Source organism: Heptranchias perlo, chromosome 2, assembly GCF_035084215.1.
Source record: "Heptranchias perlo isolate sHepPer1 chromosome 2, sHepPer1.hap1, whole genome shotgun sequence".
Lineage (NCBI taxonomy): Eukaryota > Metazoa > Chordata > Chondrichthyes > Hexanchiformes > Hexanchidae > Heptranchias > Heptranchias perlo.
The window spans coordinates 96,222,900-96,250,227 of NC_090326.1; the positions used below are offsets into that span (position 1 = coordinate 96,222,900).

The 27,328-nt window shown below is 39.9% G+C and overlaps 1 protein-coding gene across 1 annotated transcript in view; it reads right to left on the reverse strand.

Moving 5' to 3' along the window:
- gabbr2 (gamma-aminobutyric acid (GABA) B receptor, 2) overlaps nt 1–27,328 on the reverse strand; it is a 971,826-nt gene that overhangs the window by 301,456 nt on the left and 643,042 nt on the right. The window contains 2 exon segments of the mRNA XM_068004534.1: nt 26,496–26,732; nt 27,021–27,209. Coding sequence (XP_067860635.1) covers nt 26,496–26,732; nt 27,021–27,209 — 426 coding nt within the window.

A 27,328-nucleotide genomic window follows, 5' to 3' on the forward strand; every position in this document is an offset into this window, starting at 1 on the left:
CTCTCATTTTTCTAAACTCCAGAGAGTATAGGCCCATTCTACTCAATCCCTCCTCATAGGACAACCCTCTCATCCCAGGAATCAATCAGGAATCTCTTGTATGATGATGTTTTGCTGGTCTCAAACAAGTTTCACATTGAAAAATTGATATAATTCCCTCTCTGCCCATTGTTTAAGGTGCTCAATGTGAAGCTGTTAGTTAACTATTCCAAATTTTGTGGGTTGGCATGTATGGTATCAAGTTATTATTTACCAATCATAACATGTTATGAATGTGACACAAGTCAGCTAGCATACAGTCCCAAGGTACAGCAATTTTCTCCAAGTAAAATTTCTGAAATGTCAGATTAATAAGACTACCAACCAAGATCGGAAATGTAACAAGATCAACACGACCTTGGCCTGGAATCTTAGGTGGAGCCCACAACTGCCATTCAATGGCCTGGTATGCCTGATTTCACCAGGCATACTAACCGTCAGTGCTCCCCCAGACATCTAAGAGGCCAGTGATAAGGGAATTCCTGTCCAAGGCCCCACCCCACTTATGTGTCAATAGCCTTGTTTAGGGCGGGTTGCGGCTCAGCCCCCAACAAGCCAATCAGGAATGCCGGGGCAAGGTTAGGACCCGGCGAGAGTGCCCCCGATGAAGGGCTGGGATTTTCGGTTCCAAATCCCTTTGCAACTGTTACCATAACACCCGATTTGAGGAAGTAGCACAATCACAGTGAAGCCTTTGTGTAGCAGGACTTAAACTGAAAGCAATGTTGATTGACAGATTCATGAGCATAATGGAAACACTGATTCAGTGCTGTCATTAAGTCAGGTACAAGGCACTCAGCAGCAAATAGATCTGAACAAAGCTTATTGAATATGGTCACAAATCAAACAAAACATGACAGTGCTGATTGACACCAACTTCTCATGTATCATAGAGGTATACACAGCAAGATTATTTAATGGCATAGTAGACACAGGAGTGAATTGTACATGATAGACTGTTATAGACAGATTTATGTAAATTCATGCAAATGAGACACAGATTCAAGGCTGCAGTGACATTCTTTAAAGGTGTACCAGGACTATCGAAGTGCATAGTTTATGCTAATACCTGGCCTAGAGGAATGTTTGAAAACTGTAACCAACCTCCCTTTTGATCAGTTGTGTTCTATAACAATTTACAACAATCTGCTACAGAACATGGAGGCCTGTAAAATGAATATCACAAAATCCTAAGCAGAAAGAACAGATGTTCCAATGATGCATAGAGTACACTGGGCTATTTGCTTGGTTCATTGCAACAGAAGGTTAAAATGGTCTCCAAGAATGAAAAATAATGCACTGTTAGAAGTGACATGGGATCAATCACAATCCTTTTGGAGGTTGTAATTATGGAGAAAACAGGCATTCTTTGTTATTTTCATTGAAAAAGAACTCCAAAATGATTGTGATTTTCCTCAGTTTCATTCATGACACACCTAACATTACTTTGTTTTTGTCTACTGAGGACCATTTTAACTTTCTGCTATGTTGGCGTGAACAAACCAAATAGCTCAATGTACTCCCCCTCTAGCAACAGCTTTTCTCATCTTCCTTTATCTTAATCATTAATTATGGCTAGTGCTTCTCCTAACTTTCCTTTCTTCCTCCTCCCTGCATTCTCACTGTATCAAAACTCATTTACCATATTGTATTCTAACATTCTTATCCAGTACCTCAAAACAGTGGAGTCCCTTAGCTCCCTCAGCCTTTCCTCCCACCTACAGACTTCAAAGAAAAAAACAGGCTTATCATCATTTAACAGCTGCTTGTTGATTTACCTTGTCTTCTGGTTGCTAAGTTCAACCTTGGTGGTGTCCTGCACTATGGACTTGGGCTCTTTACCTAGCTTTTTCAATAAAGACAAAATAGTATTTTCTGTGACTGGTTTGTCATATACATGGATCCTTTTCTTTCATTTCAGTTCCTCCCTTTTGAAATGATGAATAATGATGAGTGACATGCGAATCCCAGCCAGCTCAATAAAACCTTGACTGGTTCAGAATCTCCAGCACAAGTTCTAAAAAGATATATGCAAATATAGATGCAAATGATTACAAACCTAGAATAGAAATAATCTAAAATATTTTTTGGAAGTATTCGCATTTGTTTGCTTGGTGTGTGCTGGAGCTTAAATAGAAACAGAAATTCACCAAATCAAAGTGACTGACCAATAAATACATGGAACAAAATACATTTGAGATTAAAATTAGCCATATCATTAATGTTTTGCTATTATAACAATGAAAATATTTTAAGTAACATTTGCAGCTACAGATAGCATAACCAAGCATAAAGATACATACTAATTTTGTTGAAAAACTCGTTTCAAAAAACTCTGTCTCATTTCAGAGCATTATAGTGTTGAACATTCATTTATAATATTGACATACACAATGAAGGGATGCCTATTAGCAAAGGTTGAAAAAGATTTTGATGTGATTATTGACCAGTGAATGCATCCAGTCAACCTGAAGCTTTAGCAATAAGGTTAATCAAGTATTACGGTGTATTTCAAGGAATTCGATTATGTCAAAATAAATTATTTCAACCTAGCCTAGATCATCTGCAAAGTCACATATAGAATATTATGCATAATTTTGGCTATGCATATCAGCATACTGATATGGTGGAGAGATTTTAAAGAATGATGATTCAGTGATTTAGGACTCAAGTTATTGAAACCAAAGCTGAAAAGAAGACATGCTCTGGAACTTTGATGGGGGCAAGAAACAGGCAGTAGCTGATCGGCCACCTCTATACGCCGTGTCCGATTTCATTTACGCCCTGCCAAAGTTGAAAGTTTTGCCCATAATCCAAGTTTTTAAAATACTGAGAGGAATGGCTCACAAGATATTAATTGATGAGTAAGGTCATTCAGTTAATCTTAGTTCCTCACAACTCTTCTTTTCATTGCCTCTGGTGCTTGAATGTCTCTCTTATGTCTTAGTGACCAGAATTGGACACAGTACTCAAGGTGTGGTTTAACCAGAGCACTATACAGCTTGATCACAACTTCCTCTGACTTGCACTCTACCATTTTGGCATTACTGTTCAATATTCTATTGGCTTTTTAAAATTTTGCAACTAGGTTGTTATTGGACAGTAAGTATTGAATTAGAGGACATAATATAAAATAAAAAAGCTTCAAGCAAGAGAAGGTAAGATTTATTTTCTTATAGAGTTAGAGATATGTGGACTAAACTCCCAGTTAAAGGAATTAACTCACCCACAGCGATTCTTCTGGGAGCCATCTATGAGTACACTTCTTCAGTACAGACCCTTGATATTTTTACAAATCAAAGATTTACACCTCTGCTATTGCAACTGACTGATAAACAAGCCTTATGGGCAGCTTTTTAGCCAATCAAGTAGCCAATTTTTTTAAACAGTTGTTCCCAATCCAAAATGTATAATAGCAGAAAAAACAAATTAAATGAATGGTTTAAGGAACAGACAGTAGAAAATATGTGAAACTAAAATGAAAAAAAGGACAGAGACATTATAGACAACAAGAGAGAATAAGAGAAAAGAAAGCAAGAGTAAGCGAAGTAAAGGGCTGAAATTCCGGGGGAGGCCTTTTGGTTTGATGTTCCCCAACCCCATCCCAAATCCCAGGATTAATGCATCTGCATAGTCCTGACAGGTGCCTATGCCATTTACATGCTGATGTGGTGCCCACATCTGACGATGGGGAGGAGCGGGATTTAGCAATAGGACCTGGCTGCAATATAAGTAGGAGAAAGAAAAAACCCTGCCAGTTTCCATATAGGCTATGTGATCAACTACTTTCAGGAAACTAGTCAACAGCCCCCATATCCACCAGGATTTCTGACGGGGCTGTGTCTCCTTGTCCACCCTGAAACTGTTTGTTTTTTAGGCTGCAGGGCCATAGAATTTCAGGCGCAGCATGCTTATATATTTTATTTAAATTATGTTTTAAGTATTCTTTTAGTTTAGAGTTAATATTACAGTATAAATCAACTGTCAACATATGAGTAACAATTTCCCTTAATCATAATTTTACATTATGAAGTATGCTATGACTTCCTTAAAAATAATTAATGGTGGGGTGGAGGGGGTGGATGGTGTAGTGAATTAGAGCCATTCATCTCTAAACCAGGTTCAAGCCTACCCTGGGATGACACGATGAAAGTCGGCATTTTCTGCCTCTTGTAAGGGTCTAAAAATCCTTGAGCTATTGCATAAGCTTAGGTGCTGAAATATACCCACTGGGAACCCGGCCTGGGAATTCCCTTCACTCAGCCACAACCCTCTGGTGGAAGAAGCTATTTTTGTGGTAAACATAGGAACAGGAGTAGGCCATTTAGCACCTCAAGTCTGTTCCGCCATTCAATTAGATCATGGCTGATCAGTATCTTAACTCCATGTATGCACTTTGGTTCCGTAACCCTTACTACCCTTACCAAACAAAAATCTATCAATCTCAGTTTTGAAATTTTCAATTGACCTAGCCTCAACAGCTTTTTGGGAGAGTGTTCCAGATTTCCACAACCCTTTGTCTGAAGAACTGCTTTCTGACATCACCCCTGAATGGCCTAGCTCTTATTTTAAGGTTATACCACCTTGTTCTGGACTCCCCCACCAGAGGAAATTGTTTCTCTCTATCCTATCAACTCCTTCGATCATCTTAAAGACCTCAATTAGATCACCCCTTATTCTTCTATAGTCCAGGAATACAAACCTAGTCTATGCAAACGGTCCTCATAATTTAACCATTTTAGCCCTGGTATGATTCTGGTAAATCTGCGCAGCACCACCTCCAAGGCCAATATATCCTTCCTGTGGTGCGCTGCCCAGAACTGAATGCACTACTCCAGATGGGATCTAACCAGATATCTGTACATCTATAATATAACTTCCTCCTCTTTATATTCCAGCCCTCTTGAGATAAAGGCCAGCATTCTATTAGCCTTTTAAATTATTTTTTGTACCTGTCCACTAACTTTTAGTGATTTCTGTATTTGGATTCCTAAATCTCTCTGCTCATCCACAGTTCCGAACTTCTCGCCATTTAGAAAATACTCTGATCTAGCTTTCTTAGGTCCAAAGTGGGATGACCTCACACTTCCTTACATTGAACTCTATCTACCACAGTTTTGCCCATTCACCTAATCTATCAATGTTCCTTTTCACCTTTCTGCTCCCATCTACACTCTTTACTGTGCCACCTGACTTAGTGTCGTCAGCAAACTTGGATATATGGCTCTCTATTCCGTCAACCAAGTCATTTATAAATATAGTGAAAAGCCAAGGCCCTCGTACAGATCCCTGGGGGACACCACAAGTCACATCCTGCCAATTTGAGCACATACCCATCATCCCTACTCTCAGTCTCCTACAATCTAACCAATTCCCTATCCAAGCCAATAGGCTGCCTCCAATTCCATGCGCTCTCATTTTTGTTAACAGTCTCTTATGTGGAACCTTGTCGAATGCCTTCTGGAAGTCCATATAAATAACATTCTTATCTACCATATTTGTTACCTCTTCAAAAAATTCAACTAGGTTCATTAGACATGGCTTACCCGTTACAAATCCATGCTGGCTCTCTCTGATCAGCTCATATTTGTCCAAGAATGCGTTGGAAATGTCCCCAGAAATTCAGGGCTTGAACTTTCAGCGGGTTATATTGATAATGTTGATAAAGCTGCATCCTTTGCTCACTGTCACTAAAAAGACTGTCATGTGTGATTGGAGCCCGAAGTATTACTTCCCAGCTGATTAATGAGTAGGCCAAGCAAAAAGTCTAGACAAAGTGCTAAATAGAAATTGGCCAGGTTAATTGGAATGATGTAAAGAAATTAGACTAATGAGGAAGTGAATCCATAACAGAAAATATTTCATAATTTGACTCCAATTTAGATAGAACTCAAAGATAGAAAAAATCTTGGGTTCAATTTAAGGCATAATCCATATTAAACTATGGCCGTGTGATGTTGACAGTGGATACCAAAAATTATTAAGTGTTCTATACCTCAAAAGTGTTAATATTCATTTTGATTAGTGAAACTAAATTGCTAATACATTCAATTGAAAAAAAATGTTGGCAAAGGGATTAGAATCTCCATTGTGAGCAATCCACTTTCTACACGTTATATTCTGATTACAAAAATATTCCATGGCATTTTTCCAAGTATAATTTATTCTCTGCACAAATTCCTATCAAGTATCTCCAGAACGTTGTTTAGAACAAAGTTAAATAATTTTTAACCATTTTATTTCATATATCAGTCCCTGTACCATTAAAAAAAAGCTTTACATTTATATAGTGCTTTGTCAAAATAACTCAAAGTGGTTCATACAATGAATCATTTTTGCTATGTAGGTAAGTGCTATTGTTTGTGGGTAGCTCCCAATTAACATACTATAAGTTCCTGACTATGTGGTTCCAAAACATAGTATTATGGATGTTTGCACAAAGGGTAGTGAAAATCTGGAACACTCTCCCTCAAAAAGCTGTTGACGTTAGATCAATTGAAAATTTCAAAACTGAGATTTATAGATTTTTGATGGCAAGGGTATTAAGGTGGGTAGATGGAGTTAAGATACAGATCAACCATGATCTAATTGAATGGCAGAACAGGCTCGAGGTGCTGAATGGCCTACTCCTGTCCCTATGTATTTATACTTAGTGGAGATCACAGCGAACTCTGATACCAATTAACATGGTTTGATTGAACTGTATTCACCGAGAGCAAAATCCGATGAAAAGAACTATCCAGCAAAAGGGAATGGATGATCCTATAAGAATCTGAAGTCCATGAAATGATTTTAAAGAATTTAATGGACTAACAATCCAGAGAAGGCAAATTCAAACCCCACCATGGCAGTTTGAGAATTTGAATTCAGTTTAAAAAATCTGGAAATAAAAAGCTGGTATCAGTGAACGTGACCGTGAAGCTGTTGGACTGTCGTAAAAATCCAACTGGTTCACTAATATCCTTTAGGGAAGGATACCTGCCTATATGTGACCCCAGTCCCACACCAACGCGATTGACTTTTAACAGCCACTCAACTGCATCATAATGCTAGCAGTTCAAGAAGGCGGCCAACCACCACCTTCTCGAGGCAACTAAGGATGGGCAATGAATGCTGGCCTTGCTGCCCACATCCCAGGAATGAATTTTTAAAAATCCTGATGCCTCTAGATAGAGAATGTAATATATCCACACTTGAGGTGTCCACTAGAGATAGAAGGGTAGGTTTTTCAATACCGGTACAGCACAACCGAATGGCTTGAAATGAGTGCTATGCTCATCCAAAGTGAAGTTTGCTGTGTGCACCAAATTTTCCATGGTACTCTCATTATCATAATTAATCAAAACTTCAGGTATAGATTTGGATATTTAAAGAGATTCAGATAATAAAAAGGAAGTGTCAGAATAAGTGACAAAAATCCTTAATGGCTGAGGAAAATCTTAGAAGACATTTCAAGCCATTTACAGCTTTTGCAAAGGCTGAAAGGGGAGGGCCTATGAAGTGACAGGCAAAAATTAAATGAAAGGAAACCCAAGGTGCTGCAGGCATGAGCTTGCATGGAAGTGAAGACGTAGCCCAGCACTTGACGGTAGAAGAAGTTTTTTCATACAAGATTAGAGTATGGAATGCATTAGCACAAGTGAATTTTGAAGCCAAAGCAATCAATGACTTTGAATCATAGAATCATACAGCAAAGAAGGAGGCCATTTGGCTCATCGTGCCTGTGCCAGCTCTCTGAACGAGGTACCAATTAGTCCCACTCCTCTGCTTTTTCCCCATAGCCTGCTAATAGAAACATAGAAAATAGGAGCAGGAGCAGGCCATTCGGCCCTTCGAGCCTGCTCCACCATTCAATATGATCACGGCTGATCCTCTATCTCAATACCATATTCCCGCTCTCTCCCCATACCCTTTGATGCCTTTTGTGTCTAGAAATCTATATATCTCCTTCTTAAATATATCCAGTGACTTGGCCTCCACAGCCTTCTGTGGTAGAGAATTCCACAGGTTCACCAGCCTCTGAGTGAAGAAATTTCTCCTAATTTCAGTCCTAAATGTCCTACCCCCTATCCTGAGACTGTGACCTCTCGTTCTTGACCCCCCAGCCAGGGGAAACATCCTCCCTGCATCCAGTCTGTCTAGCCCTGTCAGAATTTTATACGTTTCAATGAAGTCCCCCCTCATTCTTCTAAACTCTAGAGAATACAGGCCTAGTCGACCCAATTGCACCTCATACGACAGTCCTGCCATCCCAGGAATCAGTCTGGTGAACCTTCGCTGCACTCCATCTATGGCAAATATATCCTTTCTTAGGTAAGGAGACCAAAACTGCACACAATACTCCAACTGTAGTAAGACATCCTTGCTCCTGTACTCAAATCCCCTTGCAATGAAGGCCAACGTACCATTTGCCTTCCTAACTGCTTGCTGCACCTGCATGTTTGCTTTCAGTGACTGGTGTACAAGGACACCCAGGTCCCTTGGTACATCAACATTTCCCAATCTATCACCATTTAAATAATACTCTGTCTTTCTCTTTTTCCTTCCGAAGTGGATAACTTCACATTTATCCACGTTATACTGCATCTGCCCACTCACTCAACTTGTCTAAATCACCTTGAAGTCCCTTTGCATCGTCCTCACAACTCACAATCCCACCTGGTTTTGTGTCATCAGCAAACTTGGAAATATTACATTTGGTTCCCTCATCCATTGATATATATTGTGAATAGCTGGGGCCCAAGCGGTACCCCACTAGTCACCGCCTGTCACCCCGAAAAAGACCCATTAATTCCTACTCTCTGTTTCCTGTTTGTTAACCAATTTTCAATCTATGCCAGTATATTACCACCAATCCCATGTGCTTTAATTTTGCACACTAACCTCTTATGTGGGATTTTATCAAAGGCCTTCTGAAAATCCAAATAAACCACATCCACTCCCTTATCTATTCTACCAGTTACATCCTCCAAAAACTCCAGTAGGTTTGTCAAACACAATTTCCCTTTCATACATCGATGTTGACTTCGTCTAATCCCATTGATATTTTCTAAGTGTCCTGTTATCACATCCTTTATAATAGACTCTAGCATTTTCCCTACTACTGATGTTAGGCTAACAGGGCTGTTATTCCCTGTTTTCTCTCTCCCTCCTTTTTTAAATAGTGGGGTTACATTTGCCACCCTCCAATCTGCAGGAACTGTATCATAATCTATAGAATTTTGGAAGATGACAACCAATGCATCCATTATTTCCATGGCTACCTCTTTTAGTACTCTGGGATGCAGATTATCAGGCCCTGGGGATTTATCGGCTTCCAGTCCCATTAATTTCACCAGCACTATTTTTTTTTTACTAATACTAATTTCCTTTAATTCCTCCTTCTCACTAATCCCTTGGTTCCCTAGCATTTCTGGGAAGTTATTTCTGTCCTCTTCCGTGAAGACAGACCCAAAGTATTTGTTTAATTGCTCTGACATTTTCTTGTTCCCCATTATAAATTCTCCAGTTTCTGACTGTAAGGGACCTACATTTGTCTTCACTAATCTTTTTCTTTTTACATACTTGTAGAAGCTTTTACAGTCCACTTTTATGTTCCTTGCAAGTTTACTCTCATACTCTATTTTTCCCCTCTTTTCAATCTCTTGGTCCTTTTTTGCTGAATTCTAAACTGCTCCCGATCCTCCAGCTTGCTACTTTTCCTGGCAACTTTATATGACTCCTCTTTGGATCTAATACTATCCTTAATTTCTTTTGTTAGCTATGGTTGGGCCGCTTTTCCTTTTGTGTTTTTGCACCAGAAAAGAATGTATAACTGTTGCAATTCATGCATTCGTTCCTTAAATGTTAGCCATTGCCTATCCACCGTCATGCCTTTTAATGAATCTCCCAAATCTATCATTGCCAACTCACTCCTCATACCTTTGTAATTTCCTTTGTTTAGATTTAAGACCCTAGTTTCGGATTGCAATACTTCACTTTCCATCTTAATGAAGAATTCTATCATGTTATGGTCACTCTTCCCTAAAGGACCCCATACAAAAAGATTATTAATTAACCCCTTCTCATTGCACAATACCCAATCTAGGATAGCCTGTTCCCATGTTGGCCCCTCAACATACTGGTCTAAAAAACCATCTCGTATACAGTCCAGGAATTCATCCTCCACAGTATTATTGTTAATTTGGTTTGGCCAGACTATATGTAGATTAAAGCCACCCATGATTACTGTAGTACCCTTGTTACATGCATCTCTAATTTCCTGTTTGATCCCATCCCCTACATTACCACTACTGTTTGGAGGCTGTAGACAACTGCCACCAGTGTTTTCTGCCCGTTGTTGCTTCTTAACTCCATCCAGACTGATTCTACATCTTGATTTTCTGAGCCAATATCCTCTCTCACTATTCAATTTTTCCTTTTTAAGTATATATCCAATTCCATTTGAAAGTTACTATTGAATCTGCTTCCACCACCCTTTTAGGCAATGTAATTTAAGAAGAAATTAGGTAAACACTCTAAGAATTGGATTAGAACAGATAAGACTAAGTAGAACTTGTACCAGTAATGGATTGATGTCCCAAATAACTTCCATCTGTGCTGAAATTCATATCATTCCTTGATTTTGATGTGAGCAAACAAGTATTGCTGATGGTGGAGTACCAAACTCCCAATTGAAAGGGTATGAATTCAATCCCAGGCTGCCTGACATTCAAATTCATTTAAACTTGTTAGGTGAGTTTCACATTCCCTAATGGGCTCTAACTTGGAGAAAAGACAGGTGAAAGAGGAAGAGAAGCTGGCAGAGACAGTCTAACCCTACAGAAGGGCACTTCCTGTCAGTGAGGTGCAAAACTGGCAACCATGGAGTGCACACTAGTTTCCCTCCAGGCTAAAAGAATAAGGCTGAAGACAGCTGTAGCAGACTCAGTAATGGTAAAAACATTGAAAATGTATAAAGAATGCTTTTATTTTTTATTCATATCACAGGAAGCTGACAGGCCTACAAGGTGTAGTTCAATGTAGCCAAACTGAAAAGAAACTAATTGAAATAGAATTGTTAGCCAAACCACTTATTTAATATAATTTACATGTTCCTGCCTCTGTGGAACCACAAATCTGAATCACTGTATGTTAATGACTGCCAGCTGGTGTACATGCCAAGTATGAATTTGAATCAGCTTTAACATAAGCAACATACCCTTTTTCACATAAATTTTAAAAATATTTATTGTGAAATGTGCCTTTAAAAAGAATAATAATAAAAAGTTAATGGGAAATAAGATGCTTTAAAAGAACTGTTAACCAAAATGTGGGCGTGCAACAATGATTTGAGATTGTGGCTTAGGACTGACAGTTCCAGTGTAATGGCTGTACAGTGATTTGTTTCTTACAAGTATGCAATTAAACATTGAAAATACAGCAGCATCATTCAAATTAGCACAACAATTATATCATTGGGGCTGTTGCAAGCTGTTCCACATAAGGTATGTGCTTTGCTCCTCACCCATCCCCAAAAGGCTGGCAGGATGATATTATGGCTTTAGTAACCTTCTGTGACCAACTGAGTTGTTATTATTCAGAAGTTTTCCATATGGCTTTAATTTTGGGTTGTTTACTCTCTGAATGTTCTTTTTTTACCCCCTGTTAATTGCTAACAATTTTTCTTGCACTTTTGCCAAGATCATTAATGAGCTGCATCTGGTTGTGAACATTTTATTCATAGAATGAAACCTAGGTGTTGATTTTTTAAAATTGGCTGGACAAAGTAAAGACTGCAGTGCAAACAAAAATATAGATTAGTGCATGCCAACCCAGGTGCATTTTATTCAAAAGTAAATACTTTTTCCCCCAAAAAGATAAAATTATCAGCTCAGAGGGCTGACTGCTGGTGTTAAGTTGTAATATCAAGATGCCAACTGAATGGACTTTATTGATATAATAAGGAAAGCAAAGCTTGTTATACAGAACTACTTATGTCTAGTTAAAGTGTGACACTCTGATTTCTTTCCAATTTTTTGCCCTTTTACATTTATGATAAAATTGTCCTTTCTCAAGCCTGTCACCTTTGTCATAGATAACAAAACTGACAGTCAGCAATGAAAAATCAGCAAAATGACATCAAATGCATTAACAAAATGCTAATTGTAGTATCAAAAAACAGCAGCTGAAAAGCAGCAGTTCAAAACCTGAATATTCAAAATCCCCTCACAAAACATGCCTATCATCTGGAAACGATTAACACACTTGATGAAACAAAGGAAATGCTAATGGATGTGAACCAGGTATGGGCAATAGCAAAACATCTCAATAGAGCAAAAAAAAAGAGAAATGAATAGGGTACACCTGCCAAATGTAATAAAGCCTATAATATCTATAATACAGAAATGCCATACATCCATGACCCTTCATATGCTCCAAATGTTTACTTGGGTCAGTTTGTAGCACTGCTGCTTCCAAGTCAGGAGGTTATAGGGTTAAACTCCATTCTCTGAGCACATAGTCCAGGCTGATACTTCAGTGCAGTACTGAGGGAGTGCTGTATTGTCAAAGGTGCCATCCTTCCAATGAGACATTAAACCAAGGCTCAACTCCCAGAAGAAGGGGAAAAGATACCAGACTCAGCTGAAGGCTTACAAAGCTGCCATTAGAACAGCCAGAAGGGTAGTTGGAAAGAGGATTGTTGATAACTGTGGTAGCAATAGTTATGTTAGGACACAGAAGGCAATGAAATACTTCATAGGGCCATTACAGGTCACTGCAGAGCAAACTCTAGTAAACTCCCAAGGCATGGCAGAGCTTCTAAATGGCTATGTTGGATCACTTTTCTCTTCAGTTAACAATGTTCAACTACCCTTAATACAATGTACAGCTAGTGCCGATGTTGATAATATCAAAGTGGATGCACATATAATCCAGAATAGGGTAAGAGGTCTGAAATTTGATAAGACTGCTGGGCCTGATGGCATTCACCCCAGGGTGCTTAAAGAAATGGGCAATGTGCTAAGTGAGCCCCTAGCTTATATATTTAATAGCTCATTAGAGAGAGGCACTGTCCCCCTGGATTGGAGGAAGGTTAATAGAGTTCCAATTTTTAAAAAGGGTACCAAGTCAGATCCAGGAAATTACAGATACATTAGCTTAACTTCAGTTATTGGAAAGTTGTTGGAAGGGTTCATTAGAGATCCCCTCAATAACCACCTGGATAGAGATGGGGTTATTATTGATTCACAAAATGTCTTCTGAAAAAGAAAGTCATTTCTCATGAACTTGGTCAAATTTTTTGATGAGGTAACCAGTTTTGTTAATGAAGGTAAACCTGTTGACATGATATATTTGGACTCTCAGGAAGCTTTTGACAAGATGCCGCACAACAGCTTACCTTATAAGATAGAATCCTGTTGGATAGGAATGCAGACTCTGGACTGTATAAGGAATTGATTACATTCTCACAACTGAGGGTCATTAGTAAAGGAAGTGCTTCTGCACGGATACTAGTGGCATTCCACAGGGACCCATGTTGGAACAACTGCACTTTGCGATTTAGATTAATGATCTAGATGGAGATGTTATAGGATTTCTTTGGTCCCCGCCACAAACTCCGTTCACTTGACACGGACTCCATCCTTTTCCCTGGCCATTGTCTGAGGCTGAACCAGACCATTCGCAACTTTGGTGTCCTATTTGACCCTGAGATGAGCTTCCGACCACATATCCGCTCCATCACCAAGACCACCTATTCCACCTATGTAACATCGCCCGTCTCTCCCTCTGCCTTCGCTCATCGGCAGTTGAAACCCTCATCCATGCCTTTGTTACCTCTAGACTCAATTATTTCAATGCTCTCCTGGCTGGCCTCCCATCTTCCACCTTCCATAAACTTGAACTCATCTAAAACTCTGCTGCCCATATCCTAACTTGCACCAAGTCCCATTCATCCATCACACCTGTGCTTGCTGACCTACATTGGCTCCAGTCCGGGAATGCCTTGATTTTAAAATGCTTGTTTTCAAATCCCTCCATGGCCTCACCCCTCCCTATCTCTGTAAACTCCTCCAGCCCTACAACCCTCCGAGATCTGTTGCGCTCCTCCAATTCTTGCCCCTTGCGTATCCCCAATTTTAATCACTCCACCATTGGTGGGCATACCTTCAGCTGCCTAGGCCCTGAGCTTTGGAATTCCCTCCCTAAACCTCTCTACCTCTCTCTCCTCCTTTAAGACACTCCTTAAAACTTACCTCTTTGATCAAGCTTTTGGTCACTTGTCCTAATAACTCCTTATGCAGCTCGGTGTCAAATTTTGTTTGATAATACTCCTGTGAAGCGCCTTGGGATGTATTACTATGTTAAAGGCACCATAGAAACACAAGATGTTGTTGTTGTTGGTGTTGTTGTGATGTCCTCAAGTTTGCCGACCCATGTTGGAACTGCTGCACTTTGCGATCTATACTAATGATCTAGATGGAGATGTCTTGGGTAATGTCCACAAGTTTGCGGACAACACGAAGATCTGTGATAGTGTTAGGAAAAAGATTTCAATCTGATCTAGATGCAATGGGAGAATTTAATAAATTGAATGAGCCTATCGCGGCCCCCAGAGGAAGCTCGTTCATTGTCTAAAGTTCAATTTCAGGTTGCTTGCTTTGCTGGCAGTGGCCCTCAGGGAAGTCCCAGAAGGAGAATGGGAGGGTTATTAATTGCGGGCGGGCAGTGGCCCTCGAGATTGCCGTGGAGCCGGTTAAAAAAACAACTTACCTTTCTGGTAGCGACCTCTCACTAGGCCAGACCCATGCCAGATAAACCTGAGCAAAGCAGGACCGGTGCCTGTCCGTTCAGGGCTGCCCAATTTCTCAGAGGCAAGCTAAAACAGGCATTAGACACCTCATTAGCATACAGAAGGGGCCCAACGCCTGTCTTAAGCAACGGCCCTGGACGCCTGAAAATTGTCCGAGGCCAATTCAGGTGTCCTTGGGCCGCAGGGTGTAACCCTGCGAAATTGGTCATTTTCGACCAATTTCGACCCAAATAACAGGTGAGACTTTCAGGAAGGGAAAATCTTGCAGTATTTCCCTCTGATCCTGAAGGCAAATGAGCAAAAATAGAAAAAAAAAACAACCCAGGATATTAACCTAACATTAAACTCTGGAGTTTTGTGCTAACTGCTGGTATTTTAGAGACAACGGCCCCAATTGTGACAGGGGAGAGGATCGGGAGGGCAAGAGCAGTCCCCAGCAGTCAGGTAAGTGGTGATGGGAAGAAGGCTGCTGGGTGTGATCTGGTAGGGGGGGGGGGAGCCCAGGGCAAGGGAGGCCCAAGGTTTCCCTGTGAGGCCTGGAAAGAGCACTTCTGCTCCTCCTGGCCGACAAGGAAACCTAAAATAAAATTTAAAAACTTACTGCTTCAGTCTCATCTGGTTCAAGATCCAGCACCCAGTAGGTCTGGCCTGACAAGGAAGTCATCATTGCTCCCCTATCTCAGGCCTCCCACTAAAATTGCAGATCTGTTCCTGATTACATCATCGGGACCCGAACTGTATGTTTAGAGCAGGGCCCCGCTGCCTTCCTGCGGGTCACTCGCTTGCCCGCTCAAAGGAGCAGGTTAACATTGGGATAAGGCGGGAAAGCAGCGGGATCAGAGGGGATAAGTCACTGGCCTCATTTTAACTGCCCCCCTGACCTGGTTTCCGCCAGGCAGGGAGAGTTAAAATCGGGGCCAACATTGCTATCATCCTAACAGAACTGAAGCCAGTGCCTTTACTGTACTTGATTACCTATGTCTGTAATCACCTCTTTGAGCTTCAATTGTTTTCATAACCAGCAAATTCAAGAGTTGTCGCCTTTCACCAGGTCCAAAACTGGGCAGGCAGCAGGATAATGGCAGGGATCAGGGCTGAGTTTTGGTATTTGCTTTTCTACTGATGAGAATTAAATTGAAACCTTAATGACAAATAGCGTCACATCAAAAGACATCTCGCCTAAAAAACTGGTGACCAGCATTTGAAAACCAAATTAACACTAATACTGTGGAGGACGAATTCCTGGAATGTATACGAGATGGTTTTCTAGATCAGTATGTTGAGGAACCAACTAGGGAACAGGCTATTTTAGATCTAGTATTGTGCAGTGAGAAAAGGTTAATTAACAATCTTGTTGTAAAGGAGCCCTTAGGGAAGAGTGACCATAATATGATAGAATTCTTCATTAAGTTTGAAAGTGATGTAGTTCAATCCGAAACCAGGGTCTTAAATCTAAACAAAGGAAATTATGAAGGTATGAGGCGCAAGTTAGCTGTGGTTGATTGGGGAACGACATTAAAAGGTATGACAGTAGACAGGCAATGGCTAGCATTTAAAGAATTAATACATAATTTGCAACAAATATATATTCCTTTAAGGCACAAAAACCCGACAGGAAAAGTGGTCCAACCGTGGCTAACAAGAGAAATTAAAGATAATATTAAATCAAAGGAAGAGGCATTTAAAGTTGCCAGAAAAAGCAGTAAGCCTGAGGATTTTAGAATTCAGTAAAGGAGGACCAAGAAATTGATAAAGAAAGGGAAAATAGAATATGAGAGTAAACCAGCGAGAAACATAAGAACTGACTGTAAAAGCTTCTGTAGGTATGTAAAAAGCAAAAGACTGGCAAAAGCAAATGTGGGTCCCTTACAGAGACGGGAGAATTTATAATGGGGAAAAGGAAATGGCAGAGAAATTAAACAAATACTTTGTGTATTTTTGCTGAATTCTAAAATGCTCCCAATCCTAGGCTTACTGCTTTTTCTGGCAACTTTATATGCCTCTTCCTTTGATTTAATATTATCTTTAATTTCTCTTGTTAGCCATGGTTGGACCACTTTTCCTTTTGGGTTTTTGTGCCTTAAAGGAATATACATTTGTTGCAAATTATGTATTAATTCTTTAAATGCTAGCCATTGCCTGTTCACGGAAGAAGACACAAATAACCTCTCAGAATACTAGAGAACCAAGGGTCTGGTGAAATGAGGAACTGAAAGAAATTAGTATTAGTTAAAAAAAATAGCACTAGAGAAATTAATGAGACTGAAAGTTCATATATCCCCCGGACCTGATGATCTACATCCCAGGGTTTTGAAAGAGGTGGCTATAGAGATAGTAGATGTATTGGCTGTCATCTTCCAAAATTCTATAGATTCTGGAATGGTTCCTGCAGATTGCAGGGTTGCAAATGTAAGATTTAAGAAAGGAGGGAGAGAAAAAACAGGGAATTACTGCCCTGTTAGCCTGACATCAGTAGTAGGGAAAATGCTAGGATCGATGATAAAGGATGTGATAACAGGACACTTAGAAAATAATAATAGGATTTGGCAGAGTCAACATTGATTTATGAAAGAGAAATCATGTTTGACAAACCTATTGGAATTCTTTGAGGATGTAACTGGTAGAATAGATAAGGGGGAACCAGTGGATGTGGTGTATTTGGATTTTCAGAAGGCTTTCAATAAGGTCCCCCACAGGAGTTTGGTGAACAAAGTTAGAGCACATGGAATTGGGGGCAATATACAGGCGTGGATTGAGAATTGGTTAACAGACAGAAAACAGAGAGTACGAATAAACAGGTTTTTTTAGGTTGGCAGACTGTGACTAGTGGGGTACCGCAGGGATCAGTGCTTGGGCCCCCGCTATTCACAATCTATATCAATGATTTGGACGAGGGGACCAAATGTAATATTTCCAAGTTTGCTGATGTCACAAAACTAGGTGGGAATGTGAGTTGTGAGGAGGATGCAAAGAGACTTCAAGGGGATACAGAAAGGCTAAGTGAGTGAGCAAAACATGGCAGATGGAATATAATGTGGAAAAATGTGAAGTTATCCATTTTGGAAGGAAAAACAGAAATGCAGAGTATTTTTTAAATGGTGAGAGATTGGGAAATGTTGATGTTCAAAGGGACCTGAGTGTCCTTGTACATGAGTCACTGAAAGCTAACATGCAGGTGCAGCAAGCAATTAGGAAGGCAAATGGTATGTTGGCCTTTATTACAAGAGGATTTGAGTCCAGGAGTAAAGATGTCTTTCTGAAATTATATAGCGCCATGGTGAGACTGCACCTGGAATATTGTGTAGAATTTTGGTCTCCTTACCTAAGAAAGGATATACTTGCCATAGAGGGAGTGAAACTAAGGTTCACCAGACTGATTCCTGGGATGGCGGGATTGTCTTATGAGGAGAGATTTGAGTAAACTAAGCCTGTATTCTCTAGAGTTTAGAAGAATGAGAGGTGATCTCATTGAAACATACAAAATTCTTAAAGAGCTTGACAGGGTAGATGCAGGGAGGATGTTTCCCCTGGCTGAGGAATCTAGAACCAGGGATCACAGTCTCAGAATAAGGGGTAGGCCATTTTGGGCTGAGAGGAGGAGAAATGTCTTCACTCAGAGGGTGGTGAATCTTTGGAATTCTCTACCCCAGAGGGCTGTGGAGGCTCAGTCATCGAGTACATTCAAAACAGAGATCGATAGATTTCTAGATATTAAAGGCATCAAGGGATATGGGGATAGTGCAGGAAAATGGCGTTGAGGTAGACGATCAGCCATGATCTTGTTGAATGGCGGAGCAGTCTCGAGGGGCCAGATGGCCTACTCCTGATCCTATTTCTTATGTTCTTAAAAGCAGGAGAGAGCACCTTGGTCATCACATTAATGCCCAAAGCTCGCCTGATGCAACTTTCAGGCGGGCCTGTAAATGGGCAAGCAGCACGCCTGCCTGTTTCAAGCTGGAGGCTGCTTAAATATGCAAATATGGGTTCTACGCTGGTTGTAAGACCCCCGTTTGCCATTTTCAAGTCGGAATGTGTCGTCCTCTAGGATCGGCATTCCGCCCGCTCCCCCACGGCCTGACGTGGGGGCCGGCCAATTTCCCACCCTACCACAGCCGGCGAGCTGCAGCATGCTGCCCATTTGGTGTCTGCAGCTCGCTGGCAGCTTTCAGATGAGGCCTAAACCCAAAGCCGGTTTGACCCTCCCGACTCTGGTTATGGACAGGCAGCCGTTGGCTCTGAACCCATCTCAGGCAGGAGTCGAAAATTGCCCCCTTGGAATCCAGTTTTCACTTCAGAAATTTTCAGACCTCCCACTCAGAAATTAGACAGGTGGGCAAGCATAGAGATTCTTTCAATTCCATTGTAAATAAAATGAATAATTTCAAATAGGAAAGGGAAAAAAAGCACCAAAGACACTATTTGCCATCATGCTATTTCAACAACTGGTGCAGAAAATTTTCAGCTGGATAAATTGGCACAATGTATAGAAATGCCATCAGATCCAGAGCAATACTTCTATCTGAAGGGCATGAGAAAAAGCAAAAAAATTACATGAGCTCAAGACTGCTTCAGTATCGTTCACGTCATGCATGGCACTGCATTTAATTGATAAATTGGTATAATATGCTGCAGTCAGACATAACATAGCTCATGTGATGTGATGTTCAGAACAATACTTTTACAATGGTGACATAGAAGAAAGATAACATAAATGGGCATGAGCACAAGACTGCTGCAATATCTCTACCTCACAGGACCACACAGCACTCAAACACTCTCCCATACCTCACACTATCAGACAGCACCACACAGTGCTCAAAAACTCTCCATGCCTCACTCCATGAGATAGCACCCTCTCCTGCACCTTGCTTTTCCAACTCACTGCATAATGTAGTGCTCAAACCCTCTCTCCTCTCTTGTGCCCTAGTGTTAAGTCAAATCAGGTTTTCTGTTTAATAGCTATTCCACAAAAATCAGCTTCATCTTTTGCAGATTTGTGACCAGGAAATATCGATCAGTGACAAAACTGTTGTGCCAAACCCTGTGCTCTTCTACATCCAACCCGAATCTTGCCATCACAAACAATACCCCCAATCGCCTGCTATTGTGGAGACCACTGGGAAATCTTATTGCTTCACACGTCCATCAAAGAGAATCCCAAATAATACATAAAAGGAAAATTGCACCAAATCTCCATGGAGCATAAATTGTGGAATTTGTAACAGTAAAACTAACATTTCTTTATGGTACTGTGCTAACAGAGCAAAAACAGTTTAACCAATATTCTCTAAATAGCAAATTAAAAGATTCAACTTTCCAATAGCTGGGCAACTGTCAAAATGCAACTTGAATGAACTGGGTCTCACTCTGCTTGACTATCAATATTTATTAGACAAGAAGCTGTTCATATATTGGACCAGACAATACTGAAACAATATCATCAATGCCATTTCAATTTTCTTCTTGCCACTTCTGTTGACTGGGGCACTGGGTGTCCTCCATTTCCTCATTTAAATGGCCATTCTTCAAAAGTGAGCAGGCACAGTGAATGTAGGCAGACTATTTTCCTCAGCCCAATCCCATTTTCATGTAAATTCTGCAAATGTGCACTTTCTAGCAGGGGTCACTGGATAGTAATGAGTAGCAGAAGCATACCTGCTTTTCCCCCCACCATCCCCCCCGCCCCTTACCAAGAAACTCCAAGAGTTAGATTATGAGGAGAGATTACATAAACCAGGCTTGTATTCCTTGGAATATAAAAGGTTAAGGAGTGATTTGATTGAGGTTTTTAGGATTTTGAAATAGAGGGAAACATTTTCTGCTGGTGGGGGAGTCGACACAACCTTAAAATCAGAGCCAGGCCATTCAGGAGAGAAGTTAGGAAACACTACTTCATGCAAAGGGTGGTAGCAATGTCGAACTCTTTCCCACAGAAAGCTGTAGATGCTAGCTCAATTAATCATTTTAAATCTGAGATCGATAGATTTTTGCTAGCCAAGGGTATTAAGGGGTATGGAGCCAAGGCAGGTGGATGGAGTTGGGATACTGATCAGCCATGATCTCATTGAATGGCGGAACAGGCTCGAGGGGCTGAATGGCCTGCTCCTATGTTCCTATTAATTTCAAGGGCAATCTACTTATTCACCAGTCTAAAGTGTGGTCTATCAGAATATCAGAAAAAAAATCTGCTAACCTTCTTGCAGCTGTAGCAGAAGAATCTGCTCTCAATAGCAAAACATAATGACCCAGAATCTGCTCTCAATAGCAAAACATAATGACTGTCAATAATGGTGAGGCTAATGGCGCTCGCTGTTATGAATGCGTAAATGCTACAGCAACTTCAGGGGAGGGGCAGGTGCGTGGTTAAACATGGATATCCGAAAGTTGCTGTCTGAGATGTACTGCTTTGCCGTTAGCTTTGTGAAAACGGCATCGTGCATCTGCCTCACCACTGAAATGTATTGAATGGCGTGAAGTTACTGTATTTGGGTGACAGATACGAACTAAACTTGCCGCATAAAGTTAAGTCATGTCATTTCAATTCTAAGTACCTTTTTAACGATGACAATGAGTGTTAATTACTGCCAGTCAACCTCTCTGACACTGAAAATTAACTACAACAACTTGCATTTATATAGTGCCTTTAATGTCGTAAAATGTCCCAAGGCACTTCACAGGAGCGTTATCAACCAAAATTTGACACTGAGCCACATAAGGAGGTATTAGGACTGGTGACCGAAAGCTTGGTAAAAGAGGTAGGTTTTAAGGAGCATCTTAAAGGAGGAGGGAGAGGTAGAGAGGCGGAGAGAATTAGGGAGGGATTTCCAGAGCTTAGGGCCCAGGCAGCTGAAGGCACAGCCGCCAATGATGGAGTGATTAAAATTGGGGATGCGCAAGAGGCAAGAATTGGAGGAGCGCAGAGATCTCGGAGGGTTGTAGGGCTGGAGGAGGTTACAGAGATAGGGAGGGGCGAGGCCATGGAAGGATTTGAAAACAATGATGAGAATTTTAAAATTGAGGTGTTTCCAGACCAGGAGCCAATGTAGGTCAGCGAGCAAAGGGGCGATGGGAGAACGGGACTTGGTGCGAGTTAGGATACGGGCAGCAGAGTTTTGGATGAACTCAAGTTTATGGAGGGTGGAAGACAGGAGTCCAGCCAGGAGAGTATTGGAATAGTCCAGTCTAGAGGTAACAAAGGCAGAGTCTCATTCCTTCAGGTTTTAATTGTTGTTGGAGATTTTTAAAAAATTTTATTAACATTTTATATTTATTTTTCCTTTCTGTCTTTTTTTTCACTCTCTTAATCCAATCTTTCTTTCCCTCTCTGTACCTGATTTGACATTGAATTCACTCACTCTAATTTACACTGCCTTCTCAGTTCTTGCACTGTTAATTTCACAATCCTTCAATCTGATTGGTTAAGGAGATGCACAGCCGCTTGCCTTGTTCACACAGGTCCCAGATGCCCTGTAGAGGGCACCGTGCCATTTCCATCTCGCATTTCCAGCAACTTCCAGCATAAAATATCATCGAGATTAAACAGGCAAGGGCAAGGGCAAGTCTATCGAACGGCGCTCGCCATTCGTTGCCCTGCTACACAAAATCAAGGCCAATATTTTATTTAAAAATTGATCTGAATCAAGGAACTTGCTAATAGAACGCACTGATGTGCTAATAGAAACTTCCATTTTAAGGCTGACACAGGACTAACTCTACATTGAAAGTATTAGAGCTATTTCTCAATAGAATCAAAAAGTGGCAATACAAGATTTCAGGAAGGATTATTTCCCATAACGAATGAAGAATCCTCAGAATGTTACTGTTTCCAGGTTTTCATAACCACAACAAACTCACAGCTATTCTTTCTCAGTCATCACATTACTTGAAGTACAGGTAATTTTAATGGATATTGATGCATGTTTTATCTGCAATATTAGTATCTGCTTTAGAGATTTTTAGTTGAGGATTTATTATTTTAACAGCACTGATGTCTAACTGTTCTGTAAAGATGCGCCTGCTCTCTAACTGTTTCATTGTGGCTGAAGTGTTAAAATCTACAGATCCGTGTCCACTGCACTGCACTGATCTTCAGTTTCAGCCTCATGCTGCCTCCCCTGAGAAAACGCTGAAAATTAAAATGTCAATCTGCTACCATCCTGCTAAATTAATCCGTCGTAATTTGTCATGTCAAGGACATGGCAAAGAAAATCAATCAATGTTTGAAATGTGAGGCTATAAGTATGTAAGAAGAGATCTACAAACAAGCTTGACAATGATCAAACCGCAATGTAACGTAATGTAATTACAGAATGATAAAAGAATGGAAACTACCTGAGCTAGAGCCAGATGAAGATAAGAATCGCAAGTGACCATGAACATTCCAAATCTCCCTGTTTAACTACTGTGTTTCAATCCTGAATACTGAAGACCTGACTGATTTGCTCTTGCACAGAGCCACACTGATGCCTCATATTTACAATATACAAACTCTCTCCAGCAGGGAATGAGTTATTTAGTAAATGGATGAACACCTAACCATTGGATCACATAAGCCCCATTAGTCCTTGTGGAAAACTAAAAATAATGCTAAGAAATTTGAGGCCAGCACCATTAAAATATCAATCCTATAATGTAAACAATGAAGAGATAGGGATAAAAAGAAGCCTATCGGGATCAAAAACAACACACCTGCTTTGCCCTATTTTTCTCATCACATGCAGTTTATTTGGATCCCATTGAAAGGATTTACATTTACAGGACTATTCAATTATCAATTCAGGCTATGTCGCAGCAGTGATAAAACAAAATCTGTAAATACCGGAAATACCTCTTTGTTTGTTCAAGTTCTATAAGGTGGCTTGTTTATCTTCCAGCTTCTTGTCTGACAAAATCTTACCTCAACTTTTCATTTTTCAGATGTGGATGGATCTGCTGTGTATTTTCAGCATTTTCTGTTTTTGCATTCAAGCAGACATGCTTTAAATTATTTTGTAGGAAATAAAATATATACTGGGTAATCTACATGTCTGAGATGCCCCCTGTGATTCAACATTTAAATGGGAATGCCTTTTAAAGATGCAAACAAGCTGTTGTGGAAATATCATTTTGCAGTTGAAGAAACCTGAATCTGGACAGATTGAATTGAAAAACCTGAATCTGGACAGATTGAATTGGCAAGTGGCAGATTTGTTAAATGTAGACAAATGCAAGGTGATGCGGCCGGGGAAAGGAGAATAACAATAGGAATATACAAAGAATGGTAGTAGACTGCAGGATACAATGCAGGAGGGGGATCTGGGGACATTGGATAACTCGTTGAAACTATCAGCGCAGTGTGTGATAGAAGTAAAGAAAGCAAATCAGATCTTAGGGGAGATAACCAGTGGGATAGCGCACAAATCCTAAGAAGGAATGCTGAACTTGTATAAAGCACTTGTTTGGGCCTTCCTTGATTACTGTGGACAATGTTGGTCGCTGTACTGCATCCTGGCTTTGAAGAAAGCACAGAGAAGGGCAACTAAACTGATGTTTGGGGTTAGGCACCTGACCTATGAAGACAGATTAAGTAAACGGGGAATGTTTACATAGGAGAAAAACTCAAGGAAGACTTTATCAAAGTTGCAAAATTTTAAGGGGTATAGATTACCTGACCTCTATGATATATTGTTCGATATGCCTGCAAACCAGGGCCAATGGACTCAAGCTCAGAAGAGGGAAGGTGAACAGGTAATTAAGATTTCTAAATGGGAGACCATGGAAGTGGATAATGCTGGCAAATTCAAGAGGGAATTGATAGTTTTTTGGTGAAAGAAGCGATTGAGGGATATAAGAGACAGCGTAAAGTATTTTTTAACTTTGGAACTGGATATATGGACGCAATGTTCTTTTGCAATCATTACAACAGTGACTATACTTCAAAAGCATTTAATTGGCTGTGGAGTACTCTGGGACATCCTGAATGTGTGAAAGGTACTATATAAATGCAAGTTCTTTATTTCTTTCTGTACATTTCTACATTCCTAAATGACAAGCAAGATGGCAATTGAAAATACTCCAACATAACTATAACATTTTTGTAGATTCCTTGCTGTTGACATTTTTGTTAGAAGAAAATGGCCACAATTTTTCACCAATAATTACAAATAGAATTGTAAAATTAATTCTAAGAATCTTTTTCAAAAAATAAAATATAAAAAATTATAATCTTGTTTTCCCTCGCTAAAAGAGTCAGTTGAGATAGATACCTTTGAAGTGAGAAAAGTGTCTTTAGAATATATGAGGGAGAAGGGTCTAATGTCATAGTATTAGCCTATATTCGTATTTTAGCAATGTCTCTTATAGTTTATTCAATGAGGAATAGGTATACAGTCCTAAATGTTATTAAGGTAGGTATTTGTACTCATTAGTGTCTCTCACTTGTCCCTCATTATTATGTTTATGCCTCAATATTGCTGGTAATTGGCAACCTTAGAGCAGACATTTAGTGTAGAATTCCAGCTACAAAATTATGAAGTTCTGCTCCAGTAACATTGTGAATGGGACAGCTGATGTTACAACACTTCTTGTTGCTGATGTCTCTGGAAAAGAGGTTCATGGTTACTTCAAAAAAGCACTTACAATTTTGCTAGAAATACTAACAAAAGGAAAATTTTATAAATATATTTACAGGAGTGCATCTTTGCTGAATTTATCATAAACTGTCTGCTCCTAACCCAATAACAACCAGCAGTATTAAAACATATACAAAGATAACAATTGGTGACTGAGAGACACAGCTGGGAGTATAGCTATCTCCCTTTATGGGACAATTCAGTAGAATACACTTTCCATTTAAGCAACAATGAACCCATGTGAATGTAAACAGTGTTAGATTTTGACATAACCCCAGGAGTCCACTGAACATATAATATTCCAACAGCGCATCAGAAAAAAGATCACAGGTATCCACACTGGGCAGTCTCTCAATATAATTAAGGACTGACACATGACTGATGGTTTGTTACCTGTTATCAGCAGCAAGTTTAGTAAACTGTACAGCAAATGTTATAATAAAGACATCCAAGGATGATCAATTCTACACCAACATTTCCTTCAATTCGACTTTTTGGGTCCCACATTAGATTTCTAAATTCTAGATCTAAAAGCGGCAAGAATACAATGAGGCAGAAATGAATAAAAGGTTTTTTGGCAAACACCAGCTCTCCTTTCACTGCACTCATTGGCAGTCTATGCTGTAAGTTGAGATTGCTAAGTTATGAAGTTGCTTCTAAAGGAATGCTTAACTTGTAGTTTCTGTTTACATGACGTGGAGGTTCTTTTCTAGTTACACACAAATTCTCTCTCCAGCTCTACTGTCAATTGCTTTTGCCGTTGATCAACCAAATAAAGGGGTTAGTCTGTCGGTCTTCTGTTATGGTTTCCATTTGATAAGGCAGTGAAAGAAAACACCATGTTTGTTCTGTTTATACCTTCCCCATACTATCTACAGTTGATTGTAATATGATCTCGCACTAATATTATGATAGTTTAAAATTTGTTCTTTTATTTTTCGATTGAAAAATGAGGATGTCTTTCAACCAATCAACTTTCAGCATTCAACTAACACATGACTGAATATACACTAATAGTACAGATTAAAACAGTCAAAGATGACAATACTCACAGTCACACCAAAGAAGTTGGTTTCATTCATGGAATCGAGAAAGATCTGGCCAAGGTCTTTGTTTACGTAATTAAAATCCCGGATGGTTTGTGGATTGCCCAGCCGTTTCAAACTATCCATTGCTCGTTGTAATGTTGTGGCAATTACCCAGATTCCATCATATGCAAATCCATGGAATTTGCTATACTCAGCACTACCCCTCATTTTATTGTACTCTTGCTCATATTGTTGAGGTGTCTGCAGGAGATGATGAGAACATTAGAATACTAATAATCAGTACTTAAAAAAACAAACTGTGAAACATGACAACATGAAATTAAACTTTGACTTCTTCCTTAGTTTTTTTATTCTTCACCCTCCCCCCCACCTCAACGTAATATTACCGGTGCTTAGGGAAGGCAATGCATGGGGTTGCAGCTTCTCATGCATAGGGTAGCATTCTTGGCACTTGTGATTTATTTCTTGTCATTCTTTCATATGTTTGTATGCAAATTATAATTGTTCAGAGAAAAGATCTATACTCACCAGCCCAGATATTGTCCTGATGTATTTTGTACTGAGTGGCTCAAAATCCACAGCTACAGATCCTTCCATGGCAGTGAGAAGATTTTTCACAGTGCAATTAATGGAAGCAGCTAGTTTCCACCAGTTTAGCTGGTACCAGCCCGGGATAATCCACTGGTACTTAATTCCATACATATTCTCGTTATAGGCCTAAAAACAAAGAGCAAGCCAATACCATTGACTATACAGAACATTAAACAAAGATTTATACATATTTTCAATAGCACAGAGAAGAGATCTTTTTGAGGTGTTCAAAATTATGAGAGATT